General features: G+C 39.8%; 1 protein-coding gene across 1 annotated transcript; it reads left to right on the forward strand.

Annotated features, from left to right (window-relative positions):
- The first annotated feature begins 682 nt into the window (after positions 1-682).
- On the forward strand, positions 683-1728 carry LOC142162984 (uncharacterized). The gene is made up of 3 exons (XM_075220223.1): positions 683-686; positions 797-1164; positions 1243-1728. Exons 1-3 carry the CDS (start codon positions 683-685, stop codon positions 1726-1728), a joined length of 858 nt encoding a protein of 285 aa, XP_075076324.1.
- Positions 1729-20264: the final 18536 nt, after the last annotated feature.

Genomic DNA, 20264 nt, shown 5'->3' on the forward strand with positions numbered 1-20264 from the left:
ATCGTGGATGGTATATCCGTTACGTTGCTGTCCGTACAGTGGATTTGATTGGCGAAACAAATATTCCCTTTCCTGAGAAGTGGAATTTTGAACGTAAGTTTCCTCTTATTTACCGTACCTACTTTTGAGAATTTCAAAAGAATGTTATTTTTAACCTCGTCCCTTCTTGGTTTTTTGTAGCAACCATGGGAGATGTGGAACCTATTCCCAACTTTCGTGGTTGGGTAGATTCACTTTTGAAGATTGCTACTAGGGAGCAGAGAACTTGGAAATCAATTTCTTATTTACATGGCTGGAAAGTCAAAACACATGGTATCCCCCCTTTTTTTAAAAAAAATTTGTTTTACATGTTAAGCACTTTTTCCTCAACTTTAATCATGTATATCCATTCTTTAATCAGGATTTGGCATTAGAGGAATGACAGCTGAAGTAGCTATGGTCATTCGCATGTCTGCGAATGCTGCTCTGGATTTAGATAAGGCTCGAGCCTTGCTGCCTAACAGAAAAGCTACAAAGGAAAGTTCTGAAGAAGAAGAAGAGGAGGGTACCTCCCTAATTACCAGGCCAAGGGTCAGGAGACGAATAATCATTGATAATGAAATTGAAAACACTCCTGCTCGTACCTCCGCCACCGAGCCTGTTTTGATTCAATCTGATGAGGATGCCGAACCAAGAGATAATAATGAGTCAATTCAGCACCTTTTTGACAGTGGCTTCGGGAGTGGCGAGCTCGGACCTATTTTTGATGAAGCTCCTCTTTCCTCATTTGTTCCTATTTCCTCCATTCCTCTGCCAGCCGTAAGTGTTTCTTTACCAGCTTTAACAACTTCCGTTTGTTTGCCAATTTCTACCGCTCCTATATCTGTTCCCTTGGCTGCTTCAACCGCACCTGCTTCTGCTCCGGTGTTGGTTTCTACATCTTTTCCCTCCATTCCTTCCGTTGCTCCTCTTCCCTCTGTTCATCATACAGAGACAGGTTCTAGCAGCGGAAATATGACAATGAGAAGTGTTACTTTGGAGGTTCCTGCCAATCATAGCCTCCTGAGGAAGACCGGCAGAGCCGATGTTTGGCTCGAACCTCTAATTGGAGATATCGAGAAGAAGAAGATGGAGAGCCATAGCTGCTTAACTTTGATGAATGACGTAGTTCATTCTACTTTGAAGGTATTTCTACCAACAAGTTTTTTTCTCTTTTTTTTTAAATTATCTTCAATTTCTCATTTCCATGACTTACCTCTGTAGGCTAACCTTATTAGCACGGAATTAATGAGAAGAATTTCCTTACTGGAAAGAAAAGCTCGTGAGTCTGAAAAGTCTGTCCACGAGGCTGAGGAAATAGCTAGGGGAGCCCAACTTGAAGCAACCAATTGGAAGGAGCAGTTCGAAAATGCTCAAGGGACCATAGAAGAGTTGCAAGAAGATAAAAATCTCCTAGAGCAGCAAAACCGTGGTTTAACTTCTGAACTGGCAACAGTCAAAGCCTCTTCAAGCCAATTGAAAAGAGACAAAGAGCTTTTGGAATGCTCTTTGTCAGAACAATTATCCAGAGCTAGTGAAGAAGTTAGAGAGCTGAAGGCACTTTTGGCTAAAAAGGAAGAATATGCAGGAGAGTTAGTGCAAAGCTTGACTCAAGCTCAGGCTGACTTACAGACTTCTTCTGACGAGATTCAAGCCTTGAAGAGTTCTCATGCTTCTCTTGAAGCTTCCCTTGATTCCCATTTAGCTTAAAATCAAATTTTAAAAAACAATCTTGCTATGTGGGAAAAGGAATATGGACTTCTAGAGGAAAATTTTAACATAGAAGTGAGTTGGGCTTTTCTGAATTCTCGTCGTGATGCTTTGACAGAAGCTGCTCAAGAGGGTTTTGACTTGCAGTCTGAACTGGCCAAAGTCATAGATACCATCGAGGAAAGCCAACAGTCTACTGATACTCCTTCTCCTGCCCTTGAAGTTCCTGAAAATGTTGTTATTCCAGCTTCAGAGGGTGAAACTTCTACAACCCAGTCTGTGGAAGTTGAAGCTTCCATGACAACCCCCTCAATTGAATGATGGTTTTATCCCTTAGTTTTTTTAAAGGATTTTTTGGTGAAAGTCCCCAGTTATCATAATGGGGCACTTGTATAAACTTTTATTGACTAAGTTTCTACTTAGTCTTTTTAATTATATCAAGAAGTTTTGTTAGTACTTCAATGTGTTCTACTCTTGCCTTTTCCTTACTTATTTAGGACTTATAGAATAGTTTAGCATTTTTATCCTTTGAAAATGCTTTATGATTCTTCCCATGACTTATTGACATGAGGCTTATAAAAGAGGGCCCTTTTATTTTATCGACACTTAATGAAGAAGACGTCTCAACTTCATAATGGTGTTAAAATACGATGAAAGTAATAGGAAAACACACGTTTTGTATGAAACAACTTTGGCAAGTTTTCATTCATAAACTTTTAACAAGTGTTTGACTGTTACATGTATTACAATACATCTACAACTTTTCTCGTAACTGTTTTTCTTGTAACAGATTTGTAAATAACATAAAATAAACAAGGTTTTTTTTATAACCTGTTTCAGTACATAGTCATGACCCTATCTTTACATGTTAAGAAGGGTTTGAGAGGTGACTTTGTTTATGAGTTTGAGAGATGACTCTGTTGTTCTCATGAATGCTGAAGACTTCGTAACTTCTTCTCAACACTTGCTTCTTTGTGGCCGATTTTTGTTCGATACTCGTATCTGTTTCTTTGCACCTATCTGTGTATGATATGTAGTCCCCCAAGTGTTTGAGCGGTGAAGTATGAAGCCTCGAGCACTTGTTTATTTCTTTTACTTTGGCCCTTTTTCCTAAAACAGAAAGATATACGGGACTCGACGGTGTGACTATAGATGAAGACTGCCTAACTCGTGTGTATTTCCATCAGATTAATTGTAACCCTGGGCTAGGAATTTAAGCATACTCCATTTTGCCTTGCAGGTTGTGACTCATCATTTGGCACGAGTTAGGATATTTAGCCTAGCATCTAAAATCGTTAGTAAAATATTAATAAACCAAGAGAAGAATTTTTACATGATGATACCTGACCGTAGGTACTTTCTTAAAAGTAATATCTTTTTAAGTGGACAGCATTCCAATGTGAGGGTAAAACTTTACCATCCATTGTTTCCAACTGGTACGCTCCTTTTCCCGCAATGCCACAGACTTTGTATGGTCCTTCCCATGTTGGACTTAGCTTTCCTGAGTTAACAGCTTTTGCAGATTGGAACACCTTTTTAAGCACGAAGTCCCCAATTTTGAAAAATCTGAGGCGTGCTTTCCTGTTATAATATCGTTCTATTACTTGCTTTTGTGCTGCCATCCTTATCAAAGCAGCTTCTCTTCTTCCTTCAAGTAAATCTAGGCTAACCCGCATCTCCTCATTATTGGATTCCTCTGTTGCCTGATCGTACCGTGTGCTTGGCTCACCTATTTCAACTGGTATTAAGGCTTCCGTACCATAAACCATCAAAAATGGTGTTTCTCCAGTGCCTGTTTTGGTCGTTGTACGATAAGCCCATAGTACTCCGGGTAACACCTCAGGCCAATTACCTTTTGAATCTTGTAACCTCTTTTTCAAGTTATTGATAATAACTTTGTTAGTTGATTCCGCTTGTCCATTCCGCACTGGATGATATGGCATAGATGTTATTCTTTTGATCTGCCAACTTCGAAGAAATTCTGTAACTTGTGCTCCAATGAATTGTGGTCCATTGTCACATACGATCTCCTTTGGTACTTCAAAGCGGCATATTATATTTCGCCATATGAAGTCTTTAATTTCTTTTTCTCGTACTTGTTTAAATGCCCCTGCTTCTACCCATTTAGTGAAATAATCTGTAAGTACAAGTAGAAATTTTACCTGACCTTTTGCTTGTGGAAGTGGACCTACGATATCCATTCCCCATTTCATAAAGGGCCAAGGGGCTAAAACAGGATGTAGTAACTCAGCTGGTCTGTGCATATTATTGTCGTACCTTTGACATTTATCACACTTGGATACGAAACTGGTTGCCTCTTCTTCCATCTTAGGCCAATAATATCCTGTGCGAATTAATGTTCTTACCAGTGACCGTCCTCCTGCGTGATTCCCACAATGTCCTTCATGTACTTCTCTCATGACATATTCGGTTTGAGAAGGGCCGAGACACCTTGCTAGTGGTCCGTCGAACATCTTTCGATAAAGATTACCTTGATATAAACAATATCGTGCAGCTTTTTTTGCGAAGCGCGTAAGCATTTCCTTTGTCATTAGGCACGGTCCCGTGCTGTAAAAAGGCAACAATTTCATTTCTCCAATCCCATGTTAGATGATTAAAATTTACCTCGTTTTTTTCAGGTTCAAGAACGGAATGAAATACATGTATGACTGAAGCATCTGTATTGTTTGCCACGTCTGCTGCGGATGCAAGGTTTGCTAAAGCATCTGCCTCTACATTCTCATCTCTTGGGACTTGCACTACTTTCCAAGTTTGGAATTGCTTTATTAACTCCCGTACCTTTGCGAGGTATTCTTGCATTCGTGACTCTCTGGCTGTGTAAGTCCCCAGCAACTGATTAACCACGAGTTGAGAATCACTCTTGATTATAATCTGTGTTATGCCGAGTTCTCGTGCCAATTCTAAACCTGCAATTACAGCTTCATATTCTGCTTCATTGTTAGTTATAGAATGACATTTTATAGCCTATCTAATGGTCTCACCCGCAGGTGGTACGAGGACTATTCCTAAGCCTGCCCCTTTTACATTAGATGAACCGTCAGTGTATAAAACCCAAGTCCCCGGGTTCGCACCATTAAAAACTAATAATTCTTTTTCTGCTTCTAAATGCATCCCCTGGCTAAAATCAGCCACGAAATCAGCTAGTACTTGAGACTTTATAGCGGTCCTGGGTTGATAAATAACTTCATATTCACTTAGTTCTATAGCCCATTTTGCTAATCTTCCTAAAAGTTCGTGTTTATGCAAAATATTTCGAAGCGGAAAAGCAGTAACTACAACAATGGGATGACATTAAAAATAAGGTCTTAACTTTCTAGATGCCATGACCAAAGCTAATGCTAATTTTTCTAGCTGTGGGTATCGTGTCTCAGCTTCCAATAAGGACTTACTTACGTAATAAATAGGAGATTGTTTACCTTGGTCCTCGCGGACTAAAACAGCACTTACCACGACTTCAGATACAGCCAGATAAATGAGAAGTTTTTCCCCTACCTTCGGTTTTGCCAACAACGGTGGTTTTGACAAATGAGTTTTCAAATTTCTAAGGGCTTGCTGACAATCTTCATTCCATTCAAAATGATCTTGCTTTTTAAGTGCAGAGAAAAACTTAAAACACCTTTCTGAGGATTTGGAAATAAATCTCCCCAAAGCTGCAATTCTTCCCGTTAATCGTTGTACTTCCCTTTTATTAGTAAGGATATCCGGTATTTCTTCTATTACTTTGATCTGAGAAGGATTCACTTCAATACCACGGTTAGAAACAAGAAAACCCAAAAACTTACCTGATGCAACTCCAAATGCACATTTTTCTGGGTTGAGTTTCATATTAAATTTTCGCAAAATTTCAAAAGTAATAGATAGATGAGAAATATGATCATGAGATTGCTGGGTTTTGACGAGCATATCGTCTATATATACCTCCATTGTTTTCCCTAAATGTTCTTGGAACATTTTGGTGACCAACCTTTGATAGGTTGCCCCAGCATTTTTGAGACCAAAGGGCATTACTTTATAACAATAAGTCCCCCTGTCTGTGATGAAAGAAGTTTTTTCTTCATCACCAGGATCCATTTTGATTTGATTATATCCTGAGTATGCATCTAAAAAACTTAAAAGTTCATGACCTGCGGTCGTATCAATTAGTTGATCTATATGTGGTAAGGGAAAGGAATCTTTCGGACAGGCTTTATTTAAATCAGTATAATCTACACAAACACGCCACTTACCATTTTTCTTGGGTTCAACCACCGTGTTAGCTAACCAAGTTGGATATTTTACCTCACGGATTGATCCGATTTTTAATAATTTTTGGACTTCATCCTGAATCACCTAGTTCTTGAAAGCACCTTGTTTCCGTTTCTTTTGCTTTATTGGTGTAAAAGAAGGGTCCTCGTTGAGTTTGTGAGTCATCACATTTGGTGGTATCCCTGTCATATCAGCGTGGGACCAAGCAAAGCAATCTAAGTTAGCTTTTAAAAATTTGATTATCATACCTCGCATGTTCGTGTTTAAATTAGCCCCGATATAAACCTTCCGTCCAGGCCGTTGATCAAATAACATCACCGCATCAAGCTCTTCAATCGTCGTTTTGATGCTTTTATTCTCTTCAGGTTCTTGAATTGTGTCAGGCCTTGAGTCCAAATCTGTTTTCTCTTGTTCAGTTGAAGTTTGATCTTTTTTACCTTCAACTGTTTCCTGTAATTGCTATTTTGCTTTATTTACGGTGCTCGTACTTGTTACAGTGTTGACATTTCTGGCCATATGTTGATCCTCACGAATTTGACAAATTCCCCATGGTGATGGGAATTTGATAACCTGATGCAGGGTTGATGGGACAGCATCCATATCGTGTATCCATGGCCTTCCCATGATCATATTGTAGGCCATTTCCATATCAACTACCTGAAATTTAGTTTCCTTCACAACACCCATAGCAAAAGTTGTTAGTATTACCTCACCTTTTGTTACTACACTTGAATTGTCGAAGCCTGACAAGGTGTGCGCCTTGGGTAACATTTTGTCTTCAGCTTGCATTTCCCGCAGTACCCTTAGTAATATAATATTTACAGAACTTCCTGGATCAATCAAAACTCGTTTTACATTAGTATCATGTACAAGTAAAGATATTACCAGTGCATCATTATGTGGAGTTGTCACTCCTTCGGTATCTGCATCATCGAACGAAATGCTTTCATTGTCAAGGACCTGCCGCACCCGTTTCCCGTGTGTAATCGTTACCTTAGAAACCTTGTTGGAAGCTGTGTAAGTTATGCCATGAATATCTTCTCCCCCGCTTATGACATTCACTGTCCTCTTGGGTGAAGGAGGTTGTGGTGGTTCTTGTCTGTTTTTCATATAAGCTTGTTTTCCTTTCTCACTAAATAACTCAGTGAGGTATCCTTGCTTCAATAAATGGTCTACTTCACTTTGCAAGAATCTGCATTCTGAAGTTTTGTGCCCGTGATCGTTGTGAAATTCGCACCAATGATCCGGATTGCGTCTACTTGGATTTGACCGCATTTCTTTCGACCGCCGTACCTTATCTCCCATGCTTCTTAAAACAGCTATGAGCTCGGAGGTAGAGACATTAAAATTATATCCACCGAATCGTGCCTTTAAACTCCTGTCATCATCACGTGATTCTTGTCTATTCCGATCATTCCTGAACTTTGAAGAAGAGCCAGAATCCCGGTTTCTTGACTTTTGATCGTATTGCTGGTTATCTTGCTTCGACCGTGGGTCCTTTCCTGCGGGTCCCATATATGGATCGTACCTGGTTTTACCTGATCTTTTTTCGGAATCTGACCTTCGGGTACCGCCCCTTTCTTCATGATGGAGTTTAGGTACGGTATCTTCTTCGATTCGCAGCTTCATGCTATACCTGTTGTAAACATCATTCCATGTGGTTGCAGGAAATTCTCGAAGACTTTCTTTGAGTCGTCTCGTGGCTTCAGAACTTTTGTCATTTAAATTACTTGCAAAAGCTATAGCAGCCCAATTGTCTGGCACACGAGGTAGAGTCATTCTTTCACGTTGGAATCTATCAACGAAGTTTCTAAGCAACTCTGAATCCCCTTGTTTGATTTTGAAAATATCTTCCATCCTTTCCTCAACTTTTTGTGCTCCCGAATGTGCTTTAATAAAAGAATTTGCAAGCTCAGCAAAAGAATTAATAAAATTTTCAGATAAAAGAGAATACCAGGTTAATGCACCCTTGGTGAGTGTTTCTCCAAATTTCTTGACCAATACTGATTCAATTTCTTGTTTGGTCAAGTCGTTGCCTTTCACGCCGGTTGTAAATGCAGTCACGTGGTCACGTGGGTCTGTAGTACCATCATATTTCGGGATGTCAGGCATTTTGAATTTTTTCGGAATTGGAAGGGGAGCAGCACTAGGCTTCCATGGTTGTTGTGAGTATTTGTCCATGTCTACTCCTTTTATTACAGGTGGAACTCCAGGGATTTGTTCTATTCGCTCATTTTGTTCCTTCAGCTGTTTCTGCAAGGTTAGTACTAAATTTTGCAAATATGAATTATTTAAATTACCTGGTCCCCCTTCTTGTGGTTCACTGGGGGTTGCTCCGTTTCCAGAATTATCAAGACCAGAACGGGGGTTCTCCAATGTATTATTATTAGGAGTCGGTGTAGGTGGCGCAGCAGGCAATCGACTAACAAGTGCCTGAAGAGCTTTGCCGACTTGTGCATCAATTAGCTTTTGCAAAGCTTCAGTTGTAACTCCTTCAAAATGTTCAGATTGCTCTTGTTGATCAGCACGGGATTCAGTAACAGGAGTGACTTCACGAGATTGACGTGGTGAATTTAAAGGAGAGGGAACCACGATATCTTGATTTTGATGTATTTGATTCTCATGGTTTCCCAATGTGTTGTTACTGTTGTTGTCGGCGTTATTGTTTGACATGGTGACGATAATAGATAAGATATAGCTTAAAAGGAAAGATTATCAGATTCCCGGTAACGGAACCAATTTGTTTCACCAAAAATCTGAGTCCTTGGTCAAAGCTAAAAGAGAAATTCGGGTTACTGATAATCAGGAGACAAAAAATAAAATACTTTTGAGAACAATGGTAGAAGGTAAATAGATAAGTATTTCAATGAATTCTCAATAGTATTCCGTGTCCTTACAAATGATGATACTTCTTCCTTTTATAGATCATTCTAGGTAAAGGAATAAAGCCTCAGCTTTAATGATATAATCATGAGCAATAAATGACATTAAATAAGCCGTTATACAATCATTCCTATTAAATACCAACTTTATAACGTATCAAACGTTTAATAATGAATTTGGACTCCTTTCTGTCATCTGATCCTTGCTTTCAATGCCTTCTAATCCGTTGGCTGTAAATAATTTAAATTGGTACGAGACTCGTATCTATACGTCGTCTCGTGCCTATTTAAATTCTTCTTTCCGTGGCTGTTTTCACTGTGCCTCTTAGTCAATTGCTGTTCTTTGACCATTCAACTAATCCACGTGTCATGCCACATCATTTTTAATATAAATTCAGTTTTTTTTCCAATACATAGTCCATATGTGTTCGTTCAATATTTGAGACTTTTTTTTCTACATCTTTTGCTACAATTTCATCATAAAATAGGAGCTATTTAGAGATTATGCTTGCTGGTATATCTTGTGATTTTACCTATTTAATATCTTTCTGCTTGGGTTCTTCATATTTATCAAAGCTAATTATCTAAACTTGAGTTATTAGTTTGACGGCTCCTTTATGATTTCCGGTAGTTTAAAATCTGGTGCACACTACTTTTGCCCCCTATACTCCTTTTCTCCCATAAAAAAGGGGAAGAGGAAAATGGCTATGCTTATATAGAAAGTAGGAGGGAATGAAAATGGAAAAATATGTATTTGAAAGTTAAGATAATTGACTGTTAGTAAAATTTTGTAAACATCTCTCTTCCATGCAAGTCACAGTTGTTGATCCAAAGAGAATCAATCTGATATACTAAAAGGTGAAGTGGGAAATTATCCTATTATGTTCGTCCAAAAGATGTTTGATATTTGTTTCTATGAAACCTCACCGACATATCTGCTGATGGATGGTAGGTGGTAACAGAATGAGCTTGGATTATTTGGATATATCAACCTAGAAAAGGAAGAAACAGAAAAGAAAAACATTGACAGTGTGGAGTTGAACATGTGGGAATATGTAAACAGGTATGCTTATATTGTAGCTATTTTATACTTTTATTTGTTGTGTCTGATCTCTTTGGTATTATTTAATAGTGCAAGAGAAGTAGTTCTCGGACGTAACTCTTTAGCTTTTCTATTTTGTCATGTTGAATAACATTTCACTTTAGGTGACATTCTCCGAGGATGATGCCAATATCATTTTTGACTGTGCTGGTTGGAAGACAGATGAAAGATGTGAATAGGTTGTTTAGTTTGAATCTACACTAATATCAACTTATGTAGCATGATTACTAGTCAAATTGTGTGGCTAAATAAATGTTGGTCCTCTACATATTGACATATTAAATTAGTCCCATCTGAGCTGAGAGCACCACAAAAAGGATGAGTTTAAGGAAGGATTAACCATGTTTTTAGCAACTTTTCTTATATTCTGAAATAATTTATAACTTTTAGTTTGGATATTCATTCAAGGAGCTTTTTTTTCTATTACTCTTACATTTCCTTTAGATGTGATCTTTTTTTAATTTTCATCCACGTGCTTTTTGCACTTCAATTTGAATGCATTTTCCTTTTGCCAATAGAGATTTACCTGTCGAGCTTTACCATAAGTGCTTAATGATACTCTAAATGGTCATTAGTTTCAGTTTATTGTTTCAAGCTTCAAATCTGATTTTTTTCATTTTGTATTTAACAAGTTACTTAAATTTCACTTTCTTTTTTCCTTCTATATTTGATCCAAGTATATCTTGATAAAAAATGAAAAGCTAGATGAAAGTCATTGTATAAGAGTTGTAGTTACTATGAACACAAGTAATTACACTTCATTATTCTGACTTTGCAAACTTATTACAAGATATTGATTTTCCTTTTTGGAGAAGACAAATTCAGTGAGCTGTTACGCGCAAGAAGTACGGAAAGAGTACCAAGGCCAGAAAAAACCTTGCGGACTGTTCTATTGTGGTTGAAGAGCTATGGTTTGTAGTCTCACCTTTTGAAAATTGAGTCCTGATTTAACGTCTCTATTATAGTTACTAAAATGTTTATGTGATATCTAGGTGGAAGGACTGGGATTTCACAGCTCTCATAAGGAGTTTTGTGTCATTCTTCAAGGTGGAGAAACTATAAACTGCTCTCTCACAGTGGACTAGAGCGCGCAGGAGTCTCCAAGGTTTTAAAGGGACTCTCAAAGGATGAGATACCTCAAAAACTTGCTCTATTGCATTGGCTATAAGCTGTAAGTTCTTAACATTTTTCTTGTATTTATCATCCTATATAGCAGTCAATTTTTTACATCTATTCATCCCTTTTATTGCTTGCTTAAGGGGCTATTAGTTTGACTTGAATGACATGCAATTTATGTTAATAAAGAAAATCTCAGTGAATTACTTTTGTGAACTATTTCAGTAAGTCAGTTTATTCTTCAAGAGTGCCTATAATCATGAGACTGATTCTTTCTCCTTCTAATGCTGTGTAGATTGATCCACGACTCTGGCATATGTAAAACATACACTTCTACTAGCTGTGTAGTTTGAAAGTGAAACCCTCAACTTTTCTTCTATGGTGAATGTTCCTTCAGGATTTTACACGCATTAATGTGCTTCTGCTAGATGATTGACATGATGAAGAGCTTATTTATTAATGTACCAGTGGTTGAGGCTTTGGAACAAATGTTCGGATATGCAAAGTTCATGAAGGATTTGGTGACAAAGAAGAGGTCGATGAATTATGAGACTAAAGATGACACATCAAGTGAGTGCAATTGTGCACTCAATGGCTCCTAAATTCCAAGAATTAGGGAGCTTCTGGTCAAGATTGTCATCTTCTAGCCTTACAATTTAAATCTAGAATCTTAAACAATCCCTTAAAATCTTTCGTTTTTTTTTTTGTGGATAAATGAGTCCGCTGGTCTTCCCTGAATCCAAACTATTTTCCATTGCCATATGTCTTAAGTTTTATCTTCACCTTGGAATTGGGCTTTGTGTAGCTATTAACCAAGTTGCTTTTAACTTTCTCTCCTCGTCTAATTCAACATTACTTGGAGTCAAAGAACCCAAGTTGGTGAGCAAATAGGTATTTTCCAGATTTAGGGATGATATGCACCGAGGCATAAGAATCGTTTGGTTAAATTTGACGTCTTCCGTCTCGTAAAACTAAACGAGTCTACTTTTGTTAAACATAGAGGACCTTTTGTGTCAATTGGAATATATAAAGGACAAATATAGTCCGACCCTTGTACATAAGGGATTATTAGGGTCTTTTCCTCATTAAAATATCGCCACAAGAGCTTTACTTAGGATGACATAGTCGCCTCTAAATATCCTTTAGCGACTTCTAACTTATCCCCACAAATACACTGTCAGCCAAAAATATGTTTGATGCGAAAGAGAGAATAACGCACATTTGAGGCGATATATTTTTGGTCGCCACTAAAATATAATTTTTAGTGACGGATAAAACAGTCGCCACTAAACATGTCAATATTGTGGCAAGTTTTTGAGTCGCCACAAAAAACCTAATTTCTTGTAGTGTCAAGCTAAAGGGAGAAATTAAAAAATAGTCAGATTTACATCTAGTCGTTCAAAAATAGCTCAGTTTCAAAAGTAATCGAAATTTAGCCATTTTTCATGTAAAGATAAATCTGAGCGAAAACACTGTTCAACACCCGGAAAATACGCCAGTATATTATACTGGAGTTCCAGCATAAGTACACTAGAACTCCAGCATAATATACTGGAGTTCCAGCAAGTATAATTGTCCAGTATAATATACTGGAGTTTGGAGCACCGGTGCTCCATTCTCCAGTATATTATACTGGAGTCAGCAAAGTATACCGGTCCAGCATAATATGCTGGACTTCATACATAGGTGCACCGAACTCCAGTATATTATGCTGGACCGGTCTCTGTTGCAGCAAAATAGTGGCTATTTTTCATTGACTTCGTAAACGCTGGTTATTTTTGAATGACCAGTCCGAAAACTGGCTAAACCGTGCTATTTTTACCAAGTTAAATCATGCCCCGTACTTCTAGAGTGCGCTCATATGTTTGGGAACACTTTGAGGTGGTAGAAGAAAATGAAGAAGTTCACAAAGTAAAGTGTAAGAACTATGGTCGAGTCTTAAATCTTTGTCCAAAGTGTGTGGGCACAGGCTGTTTAAGGAGGCATATGAAGAGTTGTCTTGAGCGTCCTCCAGAAATTCGTATTTAAGTTGATTTGAGATAATTTGTGTTATTTTAAAATTATTAGACGTATTTATGCTTAACGTTTTAGTTTGTTAGATTAATTTGAAGCATTATGCATGAAAATTTAGTTTTACTCTTTTTTCGTTAATTTACTTGTTAAATGCAAACTTCAATTTATAACTTTGAAACAAATGTAACACTTGCAATTTATAAGTGCAATATTTTTCCATCTTCATTGTATTCTTTATATTTTTACTTTACATTAATATAACTTACAATAGTTATACAAAATAAAAAAAAAAATTAAAAACTAACCCGGCCCGGCCCCTTGTACCTGTAACCCTTACGGTTCATTTTTTACCCGGATGAACCCGAACCTGTTAAGTCCGATAATCCTTAACCCGCTCGGTTCGTAACTCGTACGGTTCTAATACTCCCTACCTAGCCCAGCCCGGCCCACCCGTTAGATACCCTTAGTTATAGGGTTTCTTCTGGCGCTCCAAATAAAGGCATTAACAGACTTTAATTTGGAAAAGAGTAATGTGAGTACACCAACCCAGTAAGTAATAAAAGTAAATGCAAGTTGAGTAGTAAGAAATCAGATAATTCCACGTCATAGCACTATAGCAAAATAATATATTTCTAAAACAACATAGAAATCAATTAACTCGTAAAAACAACTCAATTTCAGTAAAACCTTTTCTTTTAAAAATATTTTTCAATAGTTTCAAACAAGTGGTTAAATAGTGAGTAAAAATAATAGGAACATAAAAAGCCCCTCGGGCAAGACATCTACCATAAACCACCCCTCGAGCTACCTCGCAATCACTCATAATCAGCCCCTCGGGCAACATCACATCGCTCACGCTGGGTACCCGCGCTCACTGGGGGTGTTTAGACTCCGGAAGAGCTCCTACAGCCCAAGCGCTATCACAAGCCATCTCATGGCATAATAAATCAGGCCCTCGGCCTCTCAAATATCACAAAACAGTACAACACGTTGTGGCGTGCAGCCCGATCCCATGATATCCTCAGAACACAAGCCCTCGGCCTTACTTAGTCAGAAATCTCTCAAGCCACTCGGGCTAACAGCAAAACAGGGTGCTCAACCCAAAATGTCATTTATAGAATCAAAACGGAGTAAATAAAACTGAGTTAAGAAATCAGTAAAACATAGCATGACTAAGTGTAGATATTAAACCAAAACAGTGAGGAAACAGTAGTAAAAAGCCCCTAAGGGTCCAAATAATTGGCACGAGGCCCAAATACGGCATTCAGCCCCAAACATAGTAATACTTTCCAAAACACAATAGAATTCAATAATTTTTAATCAAATGTGCTACCTAATAGTCGTACGGAACGGACCAAGTCACAATTTTCAATGGTGCACGACCCCACACTCGTCATCTAGCGTGTGCATCACCTCAAAGTAGTGAAACGATGTGAAATCTGGGGTTTCATACCCTCAAGACAATATTTATAATCATTACTTACCTCAAACCAGTCCAAACTCTAGCCCGTGATTCCTTTGCCTCTTGACTCGGCCTCCGAATGCTCCAAATCTAACCAAAATCAGTAGCATACTATTAATACGCGCTAAAGGAACAAAGCCCAAGCAAAAAAATCAAATTAACCCAAAAATCCCAAAATTGGCCAAACCCGACCCCCGGGCCCACGTCTCGGAATTCGATAAAAATTAGATCACTAGAATCCTTATCCTCCCACGAGTCTATACATACCAAAAACATCAAAATTGGACCTCAAATGGCCCCTCAAATCTCCAATGAAAACTCTCAAATTTCAAGCCCTAATCCCTAAATTTTAACCCTCAAATCCCACTAATTTCATGTCTAATCAATTAAAAATCATCATAGAATCGAGTATTGAGTTCAAAAACCTTACCTCCAAGTGTTACCCCTCGAATCTCTCTTCAAATCCTCTCAAAACTCTCCAAGCTTGAACACAAATGGGTGGAAAAATGACCAAATTTCGCGAAGGCAAGAATTTATATGTTCTGCTCAGGAGTTCCGCATTTGCGGTCCAAGTACCGCACATGCGCCCCCACACCTGCGATAAAACGTCCGCATCTGCGGACTTCACTTAAAATCCCCTATTCGCACATGTGATCAACCCACTGTACCTGCGAGCTCGCAGGTGTGACTCTCCTTTTGCTTCTGCGATGCCCAAACCGCATCTGTGGTCTCTTCCCATTTCTGCGGTCATCGCACATACGGTCCCCAATTCGCTGGTGCAGAAACAACACAAATTCCCTCAACTCCAAATTCACCCAAACCTTCCGTCAACTATCCAAATCCACCCCGAGGACCTCGGGACCTCAACCAAACATGCAAACAAGTCACATATCACCATTCAAACTCATACCAACCCTCGAAACACTCAAAACAACATCGAAAAATCAAAACACCCTCGAATTCAAGCCTAAGGATTCCAAAACTTTCGAATTCCGCAAACGATCGAAAAGCCTATCAAACCTGATCTGAATGACCTAAAATTTTGCACACATGTCCTAAATGACACAACGGACCTACTCCAATTTTCGGAATTCCAATCCGACCCCGATATCAAAATTTCCACTACCAACCGGAATACGCCAAAGTTTGAATTTCGCTAATTCAAGCCTAAATCTGCCACAGACCTCAAAAATACATTCTGATCACGCTCCTAAGTCCCAAATCACCTAGCGAAGCTATCTGAACCATAAAAACCAAATTCCGAGATCATTTACTCACAAGTCAACTTTCGTTTGATTTTTCCAACTAAAGCTTCCAAATAAGAGACTAAGTGTCTCATTTCACTCCATGACCACTCCGAACACAGAACAACCAACATGATATGATGAAATACAGCCAAAAAACACATAATGAAACAAAAATAGGGGAAACGGAGCGGTAACTCATGAAACGATCAGCCGGGTCGTTACATCTTCCCCCTCTTAAAGAAACGTTTGTCCTCGAACGAGTCAAGAAACATATCTAAAACCTCAAACAGGTGAGGATATATGCTCCACATCTTCTGCTCGATCTCCCAGATAGCCTCCTTCACAGGCCGACCTCTCCACTGCACTTTCACTGAAGCTATATCCTTTGATCTCAACTTTTGAACCTAATGCCCCAAGCTATTGCGACGGATCGCCAATATACTTCCGGAGCTTAGAAACATGGAATACCGGATGCACACTCGACAAGCTAGGTGGCAAAGCCAGCTCATAAGTCACCTCCCCAATCCTCCAAAGTACCTCAAAATGCCCAATGAAACGGGGACTCAATTTACCCTTCTTCCCAAATCTCTTAACACCCTTCATGGGTAAACCTTTCAGTAGAACCTTCTCCCCAACCATGTAAGACACATCACGAACCTTCCTTTCAGTATAACTCTTCTGTCTTGATTGTGCTGTACGAAGCCACTCTGTAATCACTTTCACCTTGTCCAAGGCATCTTACACCAAGTTTGTGCCCAAAAGTCTAGCCTCACCCGGCTCAAACCAACCAACTGGAGATATACACCATCTCCCATATAAAGCCTCATATGGAGCCATCTGAATACTCGATTGATAACTGTTGTTATATGCAAACTTCGTGAGCGGTAGAAACTAATCCCATGAACCTCCAAAATCATTGAAAAAAGCGCGCAACATGTCCTCCAATATCTAAATAATGCGCACGGACTGCCCGTTCGTCTTAGGGTGAAAAGTTGTGCTCAACTCAACCTGAGTACCCAACTCCCGCTGCACGGCTCTCCAAAACTGCAAAGTGAACTAAGTACCTCTATCTGAAATGATGGAAACTAGGACACCATGCAAGCGAACAATCTCTCAGATGTAAATCTCTGCTAACCTCTCTGAAGAATAGGTAGTACACACAGGAATGAAGTGCACGGACTTGGTCAGCCGATCCACAATCACCCAAATAGCATCGTACTTCTTCAAAGTCTATGGAAGCCCAACTACAAATACATGGTGATCCGCTCCCACTTCCACTCTGGAATATCTAATCGGGGAAGCAAGCCACCCGGTATCTGATGCTCATATTTCACCTGCTTATAATTGAGACACCGAGCTACAAATCCCAAAATATCCTTCTTCATTCTTCTCCACCAATAATGTTGTCTCAAATCCTGATACATCTTTGCGACACCCGGATGAATAGAATACCACGAGCTATGGGCCTCCTCCAGAATCAACTCCCGAAACCCATCTACATTGGGCACACAGATCCGGCACTGCATCCTCAATACTCCATCATCACCAATAGTCACATCTCTGGCATCGTCGTGCTCAACTTTGTCCTTAAGGACAAGCAAATGAGGATCATCATACTGGCACTCTCTGATGCTATCAAATAAGGAAGACTGAGAAACCACACAAGATAAGACCGACTAGGTTCCGAAATATCCAACCTCACAAACCGATTGGCCAAGGCCTGAACATCAACTGCAATAGGTCTCTCCCCAATACGAATATGCACCAAATTACCCATACTCACCGCTTCCTACTCAAGGCATCAGCCACTACATTGGCCTTCCCTTGATGGTACAGGATAGTGATATCATAGTCCTTTAGCAGCTCCAACCATCTCCGCTACCTCAAATTGAGATCCTTCTCCTTGAACAAGTTCTGGAGGCTACGATGATCAGTAAACACCTCACAAAACACACCATATAGATAATGCCTCCAAATTATCAACGCGTGAACAATGGCAGTCAACTCTAGATCATGAACAGGGTAGTTTTTCTCATGGGACTTCAACTGACGAGAAGCATAAGCAATCACTCTCCCCTCCTACATCAACACACACCCAATACCAACTCTTGAAGCATCATAATACACTATATATGAACCTGAAGTTGATAGAAAAACTAACATTGGAGTTGTGGTCAAGGCAGTCTTGAGCTTCTGAAAGCTCGCCTCACACTCATTCGACCACATTAAAGGCGCACCCTTTTGATTCAACTTGGTCAAAAGGTGATGCTATAGATGAAAATCCCTGAACGAGTCGACGGTAATAACCCGCCAAACCAAAAAATCTGCAAATCTATGTGGCTAAAGACGGCTTGGGCCAACTCTGAACCACCTCTATCTTCTTTGGATCAACCTTAATACCCTCGTTGGACACCACATGATCCAAGAAAGCCACTGAACTAAGTCAAAACTCACAATTGGAAAACTTTGCATAAAGCTTCTCCTCCCTCAATCGTTGCAATACCACTCTCAAATGCTTCGCGTGCTCCTCTTGACTACGCGAGTACACCTGAATATCATCAATGAATACAATGACAAACGAATCAAGATGAGGCCGAAACATGTTGTTCATCAAATGCATGAATGCTGATGGGGAATTGGTCAGCCCAAAAGACATCACAAGGAACTCATAATGACCATATCGGATCCTGAAAGTTGTCTTAAGAATATCCGAGTCCTTGATTTTCAATTGGTGATACCTAGACCTGAGATTAATCTTGGAGAACACCCTTGCTCCCTGAAGTTGGTCAAATAAATCATCAATACGAGGTAAAGGATACTTGTTCTTGATTGTGACCTTGTTCAACTGCCTATAATCATGCACATCCTCATAATGTCATCCTTCTTCTTGACAAATAGAACTGGTACACCCCAAGGTGACACACTAGGCCGAATAAACCCTTATCAAGGAGTTCCTAAAGCTGCTCCTCAACTCTTTCAACTCCGCCGGTGCCATACGATACGGTGGAACAGAAATGGGCTAAGTGTCTGGCACCAAATCAATACCAAAGTCAATATCCTTGTCCGATGGCATGCTCGAAAGGTCTACAGGAAACACATCCGAAAAGTCCCTCACTACCGGGACTGAATCAATACTAGGAGTCTCTACACTTACATCCCTCAAAAAATCCAAGTAAGAAAGACAACCTTTCCCAACCATCCGTTGGGCCTTCAAAAATGATATCACCCTGCTGGGGACAAAATCAGTCGAACCTCGCCATTGAATCTGTGGCACACCCGGTATAGCCAATGTCACTATCTTAACATGACAGTCCAGAATAGCACGGCATGGAGATAACCAATCCATGCCTAATACCACATCAAAGTCCAATATGCAAAGCATTAAATGGTCCACTCGGGTCTCCAAACCCCCAATAGTTACCACACACGAACGATATACACGGTCCACAACAACAATATCGCCCACCGGAGTAGATACACGAACAGATGACACAAGAGACTCACGGGGCATATCCAAATAATGCGAAAAATATGATGACACATATGAAAAAGTGGAACCAGGATCAAATAACACAGAGGCATCTCTGTGGAAAACTGAGACAATACCTGTAATCACAGCATCTAAAGCAATAGCATCGATTCTGGCTGGGAGTGCATAGAAATGGTCCTGACCACCACCTGATCGACCTCCCCCTCTGAGACGACCTCTAGATGACTGCCCTCCACCCCTAACTAGGTAGGTGGGTGGTGAGGTAACTAGTGTTAAAGTCGATGGCTGACTCCTCTGCTGAGATGGACCCCCAAGATGACGAGGACACTGCCTCTACATATGCCCCAACTCTCCACACTTATAACAACCCCTAGGTGCTTGAGATGGGGACTGAAGGGAACCCTTAGCACCGGGATGACTAGCAAAGGAACCTAGCATGGAAGAGCCCTGAACTGATGGAGCACGGGACGAATTCTGGGCTGGAAGGGCACTAAGTGAGGAATGGCCTTGATGATAACTATGAGAACCATGGCCCGACGATGCCCACGATAAACTGGCGGAGCTGACTGAGCATGCCTGAATGGATGACCTCTATCATGCTGAAGCTGACCCCCATGAGGAGTACCACTGAATCCACCCTGACCACGAGGCCTCTTAGCCTCTCTCTCAAATCTCTCCTAACCGCGAACCATCTTAGTCTGTCGAGTTATGTCAACAACCTTATCAAAGGTAGCACTAGATACCCTCTCTCTAGTCATAAGCAACCTGATAATAGGCGAAATCTAGGTGATTTAGCTACTGTTTATGCGTCCGCTTGATAATATTCCGATGACATATTATGGTTAATTGATGAAAAATAGGCTCTAATTGTGATATGTATACATTGCAGGATGAAGAGCCTAAATGATGCTTTCAAGAGGAGATTGGAATGATTTATGAGCAAGAACAACCCCTAGGA

Source organism: Nicotiana tabacum, chromosome 8 (assembly GCF_000715075.1).
Source record: "Nicotiana tabacum cultivar K326 chromosome 8, ASM71507v2, whole genome shotgun sequence".
In the NCBI taxonomy this organism is placed as follows: Eukaryota; Viridiplantae; Streptophyta; class Magnoliopsida; order Solanales; family Solanaceae; genus Nicotiana; species Nicotiana tabacum.